The sequence below is a fragment of the Abrus precatorius genome, unplaced genomic scaffold (assembly GCF_003935025.1).
Source record: "Abrus precatorius isolate BTA unplaced genomic scaffold, Abrus_2018 Scaffold3, whole genome shotgun sequence".
Lineage (NCBI taxonomy): Eukaryota > Viridiplantae > Streptophyta > Magnoliopsida > Fabales > Fabaceae > Abrus > Abrus precatorius.
The window spans coordinates 30,768,243-30,782,321 of record NW_020874373.1 but is presented as its reverse complement, the minus strand read 5'-3'; the positions used below and the strand labels follow the sequence as shown (position 1 = coordinate 30,782,321).

At 27.0% G+C, this 14,079-nt stretch overlaps 1 protein-coding gene across 1 annotated transcript; it reads left to right on the top strand.

The window, feature by feature from the left end:
• The first annotated feature begins 10,911 nt into the window (after positions 1 to 10,911).
• Positions 10,912 to 12,945, top strand: LOC113863254. Its single transcript, XM_027496769.1, has 2 exons — positions 10,912 to 11,029; positions 11,105 to 12,945. Exon 2 carries the CDS (start codon positions 11,682 to 11,684, stop codon positions 12,675 to 12,677), a length of 996 nt encoding a protein of 331 aa, XP_027352570.1. The 5' UTR covers positions 10,912 to 11,029; positions 11,105 to 11,681; the 3' UTR covers positions 12,678 to 12,945.
• Positions 12,946 to 14,079: the final 1,134 nt, after the last annotated feature.

The window sequence follows — 14,079 nt, the reverse complement described above, 5'->3', positions numbered from 1 at the left end:
CATACTCCATTGCTATTGGCTATTAGATAGAACTGGCCAATTGGTTTGCTCACAAATCCCATTGCATAACCATATATTATATGTGTAGAATACAATATATTTGATGTGATTCCATTAAACGCAGTATATAAGATGATATCAAAAAAATATCATGTTATTATTCAATTATTTTATTTTAAAAGAAGATAAAGTTGTCATTTTATTTTGATCTGATCATTTATGCTGTAATATACATTAACTTTTTATATATAAATTATAAAATTATTCATATGGTGTGACATGAATAATTGAGACCTCGTAGTTTTGAACTATCATAAGAATTTGACATATACTTTAGTAGTTTAGAAGTGAACCATCACAGATAATTTTGTAGCATAGTGTATTATATTGTGTGCAAGTGCATGTATGTTTTGCTACTTTATATATTGAATTTAAGAACTTTTATGATAAATCTTATAAAGATGGTATTAAGTTTACTCTTATCTTTCGAAACTATTTACATGATTTAAAAGGTTTAGTAAAGTTATCTTAATAACACAAGTTTTTCTTAAGACAATTATAATTCTTGTATTCTCATCTATCTTATATCAAAGGATTATTATTCAACCCTCTTCTTATGGGTTAACGTGATTTGATTTGAACTGGTGTTAAACTTAAATGGTAATATTATACTCTGACTAACAAAATCAATATTTTTTTAGTAGTCACAAATGCCTAATCACAAATTTAATCACCTTGCTTTATTAAGTGCACCTATTATAATTATACTAACTTGAGTTTTAATATTGCCTTCATATTATAAAAGGGCATTTTAATTATCCTTGCTCTATTTTAAAAATCAAATTTTCCTTCATTTCCAACTTCTAACATCAACAACTAGTTTGTCTTTATCTTAATAAATAAAATAAAGTTTAGGAAACAGATATTTTAAATTATTATCGCTAACCATGTGTTTTGGAAAAAATTATTATTTCTTTTGTCTAATTTTTTATTCAAATCTCCAATGAATATTTCTTGTGTTGAATTAATCTTTCGATCTTGTAAATGTCCTACCACCAAATCGATGTTAAGATTCCATATCTTAACTTTTGTAATCTTTTTTAATAACAAGAGAGACAAATGAATTCGTTCCAAGTTTTTGACTCCTAAGCCTTCATTTCTTTAGGAAAAAAATGTACCTAAAATAAACTGAAGGAGTCTCGAATTGAGAATGTGAGAGGTTGAACACCATTGTTTGAATGTTCATATACTCTTGCAGTAGTCAATACCCATCTTTTTTCAGTAACATTTTCGAAAATTAATTTTCAATAATGTAAAAGTGTCGATGAACTTATAGGTTGTGTTACTTTACTACTTTTCTTTATTAATTACTATTTGTCTACAAATTGAGAAACATTGTTAATTATTCAAGAGTTATTTTGGTGCTTGTCAAAATTTAACATTTATTTTATCCTTAAATTTACACATTTTATTACTATTTTTTCTTATTTTGTCCTAATTATATACTTTGATTTCACAGGTTTCCTTTTTCTTAATTTTGATATTTTATTAAATCACGGATTTAAGCATAAAAATCTTAACGTGGGTTTAGCCAACAAAAGTTTGGTTATTCTTATTAACTTTTTAAAAATTTGATTTTTATTTACGTAGATATTTGATTTCGAACTCTCTTAAAAAAAACTTGAAAAGATATGACACTATGCTTTAACTTAATAAATACAAACTATCCAAAAGGCAGTAATACCAAATTAAAAAATTCGCCTAAATAAACTTAAATATCAACAAAAAAAACAATTATTTTAAACAGGCCAACCCATACACATATAAGTTCATCTTAATTGTTGTCTATTGAAATAGCTCCTAAATCCTTCATTCAAATAAGCATTTCTTTTTAAAATCCTTAGTTGAAATGTTTTCTTACTCATTAAACTTAGAAATAGAAATAAAGAAGTAAATTTTAGAGTAAAATAAAATTTAAAAATTGTGGAATAACTTGGCCCAAAAGCATAAAAAATAACTTAGGAATCTTTATTTTTCTCCTACAACTTCCCACAAAATGACACTCCATAATGCCACTCTTTTGCACTTGTGGGCTTCACCAAACAAACCCTACTTCCACTTTAGCCTTTGAATACTATTTCTTCTCATTCTTAATAGTAAATGTCCAACAGCTACTACCCCTAAGACTGAGATATTGATGTTCATTTTATTCAACTTCAACAACCATAATGTGCCCCCATTTAATATTATTGCAGAAAACAGATGACCCTCATCACAAAAACAAAAAAGTTCGTCTAACAAATATTACAAAGGTAATAGTTAAAGAATCAATTCATATTTTTCTCAAAACCATGTTAAAATTTAAAGAACTAAGTACATATTTTTAGTTTTTTAAATTCCAAACTAGTGTTCTTGAAGTATTGGTTAGCATTTGAAAAAATGATGCTCCAGTGCAGCCCATTTATTGCAGAATTAGCTATTTTTGGTGGGAATCACAGGATTAGTTGAGTTCGTAAGTTATGAAAAGAACCTTTTAATTGATTCATTTTATGTTGATACAACTGTATTGTACATTCAATTCACTCAATTTCAGATCACTTTCTGCCCTTTTGGCAATGATTCAATTAAGAGTGTTACGTATGGTTTCACTTTTAAACTTATCTTAGGCTGGCTCACCAGAGGTTATAGTTTTGTTTATATCGCTAATAATCTAGGGTATAACTATACTTTAAGCCAAACATATGTGACATACAACAAAGTAGTTAAAATATTAATTAACTTTATTTTTTAATAAATACTTAAAATTAAAAATAAGTAGTTAAATAAATTAAATCTCTCTCATTAGTTAAAATTATTTTTTTAACTTCTCTAAAATTTTAAAAAAATTATTTTTAATTTATAAAAAAATATTTCTTTTTATTATTTTTCTTATAAAAATTTATACACAAAAATTAGTTTAAATGATAAGTAACTCAGTATTACTTAATTTTTATTTAATTAAATTTAAATTTTTATATATATAAAAAATTTCTGATAATAAACTAATCTATCGTATTTAAAAGTAAAATAGTTTATATGTGTTAACAAAAATTACTTCTCATGCTTTGGATTCTTCCATTTCCCTAAACAAGAGGGGAATAAGAAAAAAGGGGAGAAATTAAAGAGTCCCTTTCTTTCTGTCCTTTTTATGCTAATTGCTTTGAAAGATTGTGACTACAATAATTTAGGTAAAGTTAAATTCTTCACACCGTGTTCACCATTATTACACCTGTCCCTGTTTTTTTTTTTTTTTTTTTCAGCCAAAACCTCGATTCATAAATCATAAACCTCTCTTGCTGAATGCTGACACCTAAACCCAAAATGTGAAAAGTCAATGACATCTTTCACAGATTCTTTAACATATTTTTTAATATGTTTTAAATTACTAATTAAAAATTATTCATAGTTTTTAATACTTTTTAATAATTTTTAAATAATAATTAAAAATATATTAAAAATAATAGGTTGGAGAATACATTTTTACCTTTTCTTCTGCTTAATATACTAAGTTATATCATTACTATCTCTTCCTGCCAAGAGATTGTAGTATCAAGTATTATAAGTGCAACATAAATTAAACACGTGATCACATATATTTTCATTTTTTAAATCCGATTACATTAACACATATGCATTATTATGGGTGTATAGTATATGTTGGGTAAAGAGTTTAGTTATTTACTTAGTAAAAATTATTTTATCTCAAAATTTATTAAAATAAATTAAAAATAGCTTACTTTAAACAGTTATATTAAGAAATTTTAAAATACATATTTAAAAACTATGAAAGTTATATGTTATTTTTATTTACTTCTTATAAAATCTTTTGAATGTTTCTTTTATGGTTTTACAATATATAATTCAAGTTTAAGTATTTATTATGTTACTTGTAAATTTTTTTAAAAAAAGATATTTATAATTTTCAAATAAATAATTAATTTCATTATATATTTAATATAAACTAACGGTAATAATTATTTTATTCGTAAAAGATAACAAAATATTATAGTATCATAAAAAATACTTTAAAGTTTATTATAATATTAAAATTTAGAATCATCTTATATCTTTTATATAATTATAAAAATATTTTCAAAAAAAAAGACGTGGTAGATAATAATTTAAAGTTGAAGTTTCAGAAAGAAATGAAAAATGTGAGGATAAACTTATTAGAATAAATATCAATTAAATATATGTATTCATTTAGAAGCATTATCTATGGATTAGTTACATGAAGAGATTAATTTACTGTGGCCTTATTTATATAAGAAGTTAATATTTTGGATGGATAAAAATTGATCATGTGATAACACGTGACAAGAACTTGCGAACAAAAATATTGTCTTATATACAAAAACTAGAAGATTCCCTTTTTTTTATTATGTTTGATTCTCTTCAACTTTGATCATCGTCTAAAAACAAACTTTCTTTTATTTGACTCTTTATTTCTAATTTAAAATATTTTTAATTCGTCTTTCTTTTCAATTAAATTATTTTATTTTATTCAGGATTTTAATTTTTTTGTTACTTTCTTTTTTTGCTTTCAAGTATATTTTTTATTTTAATTTTAAATCTTAATATATTAATTAAAAGATACATTTCTTTAAAAACAAAAAAAAAGTTTCTTCTTCTTTTGAATAAAATGAATTTTAAAATTATTGTAATCTTAATAAATTTTAATTTTAATTTTAATACACCACATTAACGAAGATGAACTTTTTCTATTTAATCTTATTTTATTTTTTGTTATTTTAACTTTTTATATATTTAAATTTTAAAAATTTAGTATTATGTAGAGATTGACTCTCAACTCATTTAGGTTGATTTATTAAAAAAAATGGACTTCAGCGAGGAACACCTAAATATTTAAATTTGATTTGGACACACAAAAGTGGCACTTAAACTTAGTAAAGATTAATTTTGTCAACGAGCTTAACTTACTTTTTAATTTAGAATTAAATTTTAAAATTTAAGTCTTATTTTATCATGTGAGTTTAGACTAACTCAATTAAAAATATTTTTTTTTATTTTTAAAATTTTATCAAATCTAAAAAAAATATTTAATATATCTTAATTTTCATTTATAATATATATTTTAATTTAATAATATTCATACAAAAGTTTTAGATAAAAAAATAGTTTTTTTTAAAAATATCTAACAAAATAATGAAAAAAGTTATTTACTTATTTAAGATTTTTTTTTCCATCACCAATGTATTACTCTTCACATGTGTGATATACACTGTCATGCAACATGTATGCACATTACAAATATGTTACTAGGAAATTTAAATTTGAAATCAAAATATTTAACAAGTGAAAAAATGTTGTCATGTGTCAAATTGTGGAATAATTTTGGACTTGTAGTGTTCACAAAATTGTTTCTTTCTCTTTCCTTATCATTATTCTTTGTTTTTCTTTTTTATTGGCTTTTTCATCGTATTAACCTTAAATTGGACGAGTTTAATGTTGCTAATATCAAAGACAAAAGGAAAAATATGATAAAAATTTAGGTTAAATTGGACAAGTGAGTTGCACACTTGTGAAATTCTTGAGATATCTTTTACTGAGAGAGAGGAGAGAAACCTTTCCAAATTAAGAAATGAATAAGGGGCACTTATTTTTGAAATAATTGATAAGGATTTTAAAGAAAATGGGAAAGAGATGACATGAATAATTGATTATATGTAGCAATAAAAAAGGTTAAAATAAAATAATTTTTATTTTAAAATTATTTTAACTATTGTCTTTTTATCTGGAAATATCGAAACTATTTGTCTTATTTGTTAATTTTGGCGCACACGGCACTAGAACGTGGGTGCTTGGTGCTGGACAAAATGCAAATACTCTGTATCCCACTGGGCCATTCACTGCCTCTGCTAAACTTTTCTGGCTTATTATACTTTCTCTTAATTATTCTGTGACGTAATCTATTTTATTTGAACAAACCTCAAATCTCAAGTCACAATTTCAGAATATAATATTTAATTCATGTTTGCTAACTCAATATTTAATTCAATTTGCCTTTATAATAAATTTATAAATGTGATAATAGATACACTATATGGTTTGCTTGAAACGTTGTTTGTAAGGTGAAATGAGGAATATTTTATAGTAAGGGGTGATAAACACCAAAATAATAATATTATTAGGTTGAATAAAATAGGCAAATGGTGATGGCTAGGGTCAACTCTCAACTCTGACTATTGGCCCTTTTATTCCATATCCTTGTTTTTGGGTCTCTTTCTCAGAACTGTGCACTAAGCACCAGCACCATCATTAATGTGCCAGCAGGGAAGTGATTTAAATTTTATTACATTTATAAAACATTTAATTTAGATAGTAATAATTTGGTTTGCTTAATATATATATATATATATAAATCTAATAAGGATTAGTTTTGTATATGATATTTAGAAATAATATATAAAAGAATTACATTTTTGAAAAAATTATAAAAATACGAAATTGAAAAATCATCTTAATCAATAACTATTTTTAAAATAAAATAAAAAATTCTAAAAGTATAAAAAATAAATTTAAATGATTCTCACTTTCGTCATGAATCAACTAAATCGGTTTAGTATACAACGTAAATGTAAGGAAAGGGTGGGAGCTACGGTACAAATTATAGTCGATAAAAAAGAAAGTTTTACAATATATATATAATGTGATTCATTTGCATACATTTATAATTTTCAGATAATTTGAATCAAAATCATAAAAAAATAAAATTTTATTTGTTTATTTCACTTTTTAAAGTTGGATTTAAATATTTAAAAATATATTTTTTTATTAAAAAGAACATATCTGTTGTATTAAAATTATAATAGTATAATGAATGTTTTTTAAAGAAAATTTTTCTGTTTTAGTTGTTTAAATTTAATTTTAAAGATTGAAATGATCGTTTTTTCATAGCATTTTTGAAAAATCATGATTTGAAGCTTTTGAAATAGAAAACTAAATAGTATTTATATACATAGTGCATGTATGTGGATATGTTAGAAGAGCTTACGTCTATTCAGAACAAATGCAGTTTTTAAAAAACATAAGATTACTATTCTGGATTAAGGTATTAAATTGAGTAGAATATTTAAAAAAAAAAAGATATATGCAGCTATAAGAATTATATTAATTAAAATACAAATGATTGCGGTTCCAACAATTTCATAATTTATTGTAAAAATATATGTATTTAATAAAAATTTCAATCATTAATCTTTAATTAGTAACATGTTTTATCTTTTAAAGTACATGTAACTTTAGGATATGATTGAGAGTATGATTTTAAAGAGGAACAGATGATAAGACTTTTCTAAAATTTTAAAAGTTATACAATATTTTCAAATAAATTTTTAAGAGATTATATTCATACTAATTTTAAGAGAATAAAAGGATCGTTTTACAAAATTATATGGAAAATAAAATCACAATAAACTTTTTTTTATAATAAACTTATTTTAATTTGATAATTAGAATATTGAAGTGAGAAAAATGTTTAAAAATAGATAGAGAGGAGTCACATGGGGAAAGGCATGTGCATTTTGGGGCACCGTATGCATTGCATGTGTCAAGTGTGGACCTCTTTCATTCAACAATAACATATCATGCTGCGGGCCCCCACGTGGTCAACCTCCATCAGCTCCCAATACCTGCTTATTCTTTTTCTTTTTTTAATGTCTATTTAATTACACGTATTAAGTAATATTTTTATAACTTTTTAATAATTAATATTTAATTAATAAAAAATACCAAATAAATAAAATATTTAATATAATAATTTATTTATATCTTTAAACACTTTCAATTTTTTCCATAATTGTGATTTAGAATGGTCAGTGTTATTAGTATATTTTTATTATTAACTAAAATTTATTAAAAATTTAAATAAAAAATAACACTTACCTATTTTTATAATTTTTAATAAATTATAATTAATAATAAAAAATATGTTAAGCGTATTAACATTATTTCTGTTGTACAACAACTGTGTGAATAGTTTTAGAATGTTTTGTCAAGTAGTCCATCTCCTTTCATTTTTTTTTCCTTTCTAATTCACCCATTTAGCAATCTCAACAGAGTCTACAACATGAACAACTCACCACACTCACAGTTTTTAAGCTCCAAATACTACTTCTTTTTACAAGAAATAAAATAGAACATTTCTTTAGTCTTTATTATAAATAATAAATAATAAATTTAAAAATATTAATAATTAAATTTTTTTATATCCTTCTTTTATTAGTATTATTAATTATACAAATTATTAACTACAATATTTAATATTATGAATATTTTTAAAATAAAATTTATATTTATAAAAAATATAAGTAACTTAATTATTTTTTTTATTCTAAAAATTTAATCTTTTATTTGTTATAAAAAAGATGAATGCATTTAATGCCACCACAACTCTCCTTGTTAATGATTCATTTTCCTACGTTTTTCATTGGTAAACAATTAGCTTTATAGTCTATATATAAAAAACACCAAAATATCGTATTAACTCCACTTTATGAGGAGTAGCTCCGCAAATGCATGCATATTCCTGGTTTTAAAATATTATTAAATCCATTAAACACATGCATAAACCAGTGTTGTGATTTTGGTTCTAACATCTGTCTATTTATTTTGTTATGACTTTCACCTTTAATAGCATAAGAACCTTAATATAATATATTTAAATTATAAGACTCTTTTACCTAATGGACTAACTTTTTCATATTGATTCAACACTCTCCTTAAATACTTGAGTGACAACAATTCTTGAACCTGCAGCTTGAGGCTTATAAGCAGAGAGACACCAGAAAAGTAGTTGGAAAATTATTATAAAAAGTTATTGAGAGTGAGGGATTGGAAGAATATGGAGCTTATATTTTATATTTATTAAATATGAGATTACTTTGCAGCAGCAACAGCTAATAATAATAATTTCAGGAATTATTTGATAATATCTTTGAACCATAATATAGCATTTAAGTTCTCTTAAATTTATTTATTTACACAGATGTACTAACATTTTGTTTGATTTAGGAAAGAAAAAATAAAATATATATATAAAGAAATAAATGCAAAAAATGAACAAATTTTTAGGTTATTTGATATTAAAAGAATTTTGTTTTATGAATAGACAATTATAGTCTGAAATAAATGAGTTAGGATAATATAATAATTATTCTCTGTTCCAAGTTTTTCAGCTCAAAGTTGAAGTCTCAACATTTTTTTCACCTCTTTCTTCACTGAACCAAACACGGCTTCCTAAACTCATCATTACAGTATTGACTTACTTCATTGAACTTTACTTTTTCTCCTCTTATTTTTAACCATCTTAAAACAAAATAAATTACAGTTAACTCGATAATTTTACAATAGTGTAAATAGACGAGTTAAAAAATAAATTTTAATTTTTTTTTCTTATTTTTAGTGTCTATAATGTTTAAATATGTTTTTTAGTGTCAATAATTTTATGAATTTTTGTAGTTCTTTATTTTTTTATTTTAGTGATCACTTTTTTCATTAACATAGCTAATTAAAAGGACGTTACATGTCAATTTTTCAAAGGATGAAGTCAATAACAGGAATTAAAACCAAAAAAATTATAAAAATATATATATTAAAATAAATAAAAATCTAAAAAGTTATAAAAATATATTTAAGCTAATTTTTTAAATGACGTAAACCAACAAATTAATGTGAATTTTATTAACAGGTAAAGATTCAAAATTTTCTCCTTCTAAAATAATACCTTTGCCCCAGGAATCCACTTGTTCAACATCCTCAACCCTATTAATTAAATATATCTAACTTTATTTTTATCACATAACCTACCCCAAATAGTAAAGATCATTGCCATAATCTTGAACATTCTTTCATTATAGTTGGACAAGAAAAAATAATGTCAAACTAATTGCTTTTATTTTTAGTTGGTTGATGTTGATTTTGACATGAAATCTCCTTCTTGTTTCAGAAGTGGATATACGCTGAATTATGTTTTCTCAACAGGTAATGATAAATTATCTAAATAAACTATTGCAATATTTCTCCATTAAATAACAAAAAAAATAAAATCATTGCATTAAAATTTTAAATAATATTTAAAAAATATTTGGAAAATGAAGTGGGGTCATTGCCGTCAAAGGGCTTAAAGGGAATGACTAATCATGTTTAGCCTTTGTTTTAGTTTTTTAGTTTCTATTTTCACTTATACTTTTTAGAAGATTATTTAATTAAGATACCCTTCGAGGATTAGCCAAATTTCTTTTTATATAGAAGGCATAGTATATATATTTTTTCTTATGACAAATGTTTCTAAACTCTAAACCTTTATTATACACACCTTATATTTTTGTTGGTACTCTGAAAGGGCATAATTAATGTACTTGAATATTACAACCACTTTAAATAATACAAAAAGTTTATAAACAAAATCATTTATATATGAACAGGAACACTTTTATTCTGTTTCCCATTTCACTTTCTTGCTCTGTTTTTTTTCCTCACGCTCACACACACATTGCCTTTCTGTCCTTTATTCATTCATTTATTATTTATTTATTTTATTGTGTTATTGCTTTGCTGGTGATTCCCAGCGTGCATCTACAAACTAGAAGAAGAAATTTATGTGCACTCTCTTTATCACACTCACTCAGTTACAACTCAAAAAGTCACAAGAAACAGTTGGCATTTTACACCAAAAAACAGCCTATAACTCATTTGATAAACATTCACTGTGGAAACAAACTATTAAGAAAAGAAGTGAAGTGAAATGAATCCAGCATCCACCACTATCAATCATTAACTAGGACTTCACTTCCCATGTCTCTCTCAGTCATTGTCCTCTAGATTTACTCAAAGTGAAGCTCAATGGGGGATTTTCATAACCAAACAACACAAGCAGTGATAGTTTTCTTGAAGATTATTGTTGTTGTTATTATTGGTATCCCTTACAAGGCTTCTTTTTTTGTTGGATCAAGTTTGGAGTTGCTTTGAGGTGCATGGTGTGTTTGTGTTTTCAGTTCCAACACAGCTGAAAAATCTTTGAAAAAACCACTTTTTTTTTGTTCAGGTAATTTACCCTTTGCTGAATACTACTGCCAAATCCAAACCGGTCGTGGATCTTGCCTCTCAGAATCTCAATTTGATGAACAGCATTGATTTCAGTTTCAGGTTTTATTGTTCTCCCAATAATTCTCCTTAAAGTATGCCCAATTATTGCCTTAACTGCTGCCACTCATGTGAGATTTGGTTGAGTTGAGAGAGAGAGAGAGAGGAATGAAATGCTCAAAACCAGAAGAAGATTGCCAAGTATTGAGTGAGTCTTTGCCTCTTTGGCTTTGCCTTTTGCAAGGATTCTTGAGAGAAAAGGGTTGCATTGCAACGGTTGAAACGTTCAAAGCTGCTTTTATACTACTGCCCCAGGAGAATATTTTTCTTTATTACACCAAAACGTGCCTACAAGTTTCCATTTTTAAGACCCTTTTGAAGAGATTTATTGGTTTTCTTTCGGTTATAGTTTGTTTGTTCAGCATCAGCTATTCATACATGATATATTGTTGTATTCGAGTTATATGAGTCCAAGGTTTGAATATTAGACACGCAGCGAGTCACATTGAGCTGAATTTCTAAGATTTCCTAAAGCAATCATGGGGCTTCTTCCAAGTCTTGTGATGCTTGTTCTTGTTCTGTGCTTTGAATCACTTCCTCGTATTAGGGCTCAGTCTAGTACTGCTGCTCCTGGGTCTTCTTCAACAAGGGAAGAAGCTAAGGCCCTGGATGCACTTCTTCAACAATATGCTTACAAGGCTTTGGTGAATCCAAAAACAGGTATCGTTTACAATGCAACTCATCTTCCTTCCAATTTGACTGGGATTGAGGTTGCAGCATTGAGATTAAGGAGTGGGAGTTTAAAGAGAAAAGGCTTCCAAATGTACAATGAGTTTGGAATTCCCAAGGGACTTATTGAGAGTCCATATGTGGAAAGATTGGTTTTGGTGTACCAAAATCTGGGCAATTGGTCCACCAGGTACTTTCCATTGCCTAATTATACTTACTTGGCTCCAGTGTTGGGACTACTGGCTTATGATGGTTCAAATTTGTCAGCTACAAATTTATCACAACTAAATATAAATGTATCTGATGGCCCTATATTGGTCAAGTTCAGGGATGTAAAATCAGCTCCTCATGGCACTGTTGCAAAATGTGTTTGGTTTGATTTGCAGGGTTCTTCCAATTTCAGCAATGTAACAGGTGGCAACACATGTTCTACTTCCCAACTGGGCCATTTCTCTATTGTGGTTAAATCCACTGCTCCTCCAGCACCAGTATCTCCTCCTCCTGCTGGTGCTCCAAAAGGGGCACCAGCACCGGCACCAAGTGCTCAAGGAGAAGGTGAAAAGAAAAGTAAAAAGAAAGTGTGGATTATTGTTGGGTCTGTTGTGGGAGGACTTGCACTGTTGGTGTTGTTGTCACTGCTAATTTTGTGGATGAACAAGTACAAACAGAAGAAGAAAATGCAACAGATGGAAAGGGCTGCAGATGTGGGAGAGGCTCTTCAAATGGCTTCAGTTGGGGATACAAAGGCACCTGCTGCAACGGTTACACGAACACAACCGACTCTTGAACATGAATATGCACCATGACACAATATTTTTGCACAATCTTCAGTTTCCCTCCTACACTCATCTTCAAGTTAATTTACTGTATTCAGAAATTCTTCTAATCACACTTTTTTCCCCCTAGTGCCACTTCCCCTTGTTTGTTTGCTTAACATAGGATTTTCGTGTACATCTGTTATCTTTTTTATGATTCATTGTGGTGTGAATTTAGCAGCCAAAAGTGATGATTATGTTGATGAATTCAGATGTTCCATTGACAAAGAATAAAACTGTGGAACCTACTTGTTGGGTTATTTATCATGTTTTTACTATCCTTTTCACGTGGCTGAAAGATGATGACTTGATATAAATGTTGTGGTCACACAATGCATATTCACTCAGCCACCAGTTCCCATCATTCCTGTTCAGTCATTTAAGTGAGGTAGAGACCCGAGATCTCAATGCCATCACCTTGTTCTTTAGAATTTAGCCTCTCTTGTCCCTCTTCTTGTTGGTAATGGTCTTGCTAACAAAAGGATTTGGTTAGGATGCATTTTTCAATGTTAATTGTATGTAATATTTTTATCAAGTGAAAAATGGAATTGAAAGGCTTGGAAATTGACCATGAAGAAGCTAATGACTTAGAGTAGAAGAATGAAGTGTTTGTTTAAGTAGCATTTGCTTATCATTGCTTATTAAATTTGGTGTCTTGTATTTTGTTTCCAAACAGACAAGTGGGCAAAAGAAAGTAACTAAACAGAGGAAATAAATAAATAGCAAGACCTGCAGATGAGTGCTGGCATTTCAGTGGTCATCGACACCCGAAAAGGACAATGTAATGCAAGCAACCAAGTCAGGACAAGAAGTAAATCTTTATAGTTTTGACAGCAATAACTTCTTCCTCTCCCACTATTAAAAGTTAATTTATAAGTGAAAAATGAAAGCAAGTTTTCAGCATGACATTTTATTGTCCGAAGACTGAAGACAGCACATGACAAGTAAAGCAATTTTTGTGCCATGACTTTCAGCTATGAATAGCATATTCGGCTTTCTGTTGTGAAAGTCCTAAGCCATGGTTTGAACAAAAAAGCATATTTTTTAGTTTTTACCAAAGGTTGTAGAAGCGGCTCAAACACAATCATATTTTGTAATACTTCTTTTTTTATTTATTTGTTGAAGTGGCTACAACTATATCTCTTCCTTGCACTTGAATAACAATGAGAAATATATTATATAACAATAATAACTTGGTTTATTTCTATACACACCCTGAAGTGACCATAGTCGCCAAAAAGCATATGAAATTTGGACTTTACATTTTAAAAGGTATAACTTAGCCCCTCTTTCATTATTTTTATGAGTCAACTACTCAATCTCTATATAATAAACAACCAAACCAAACAAAGAGAAATGCTTCTAGCTGCACGGATGAGATAAGATGACTTAT

Excerpts from the sequence above, each read along its gene's own strand:
- LOC113863254 (XM_027496769.1), top strand. The coding sequence starts at position 11,682 with ATGGGGCTTCTTCCAAGTCTTGTGATGCTTGTTCTTGTTCTGTGCTTT.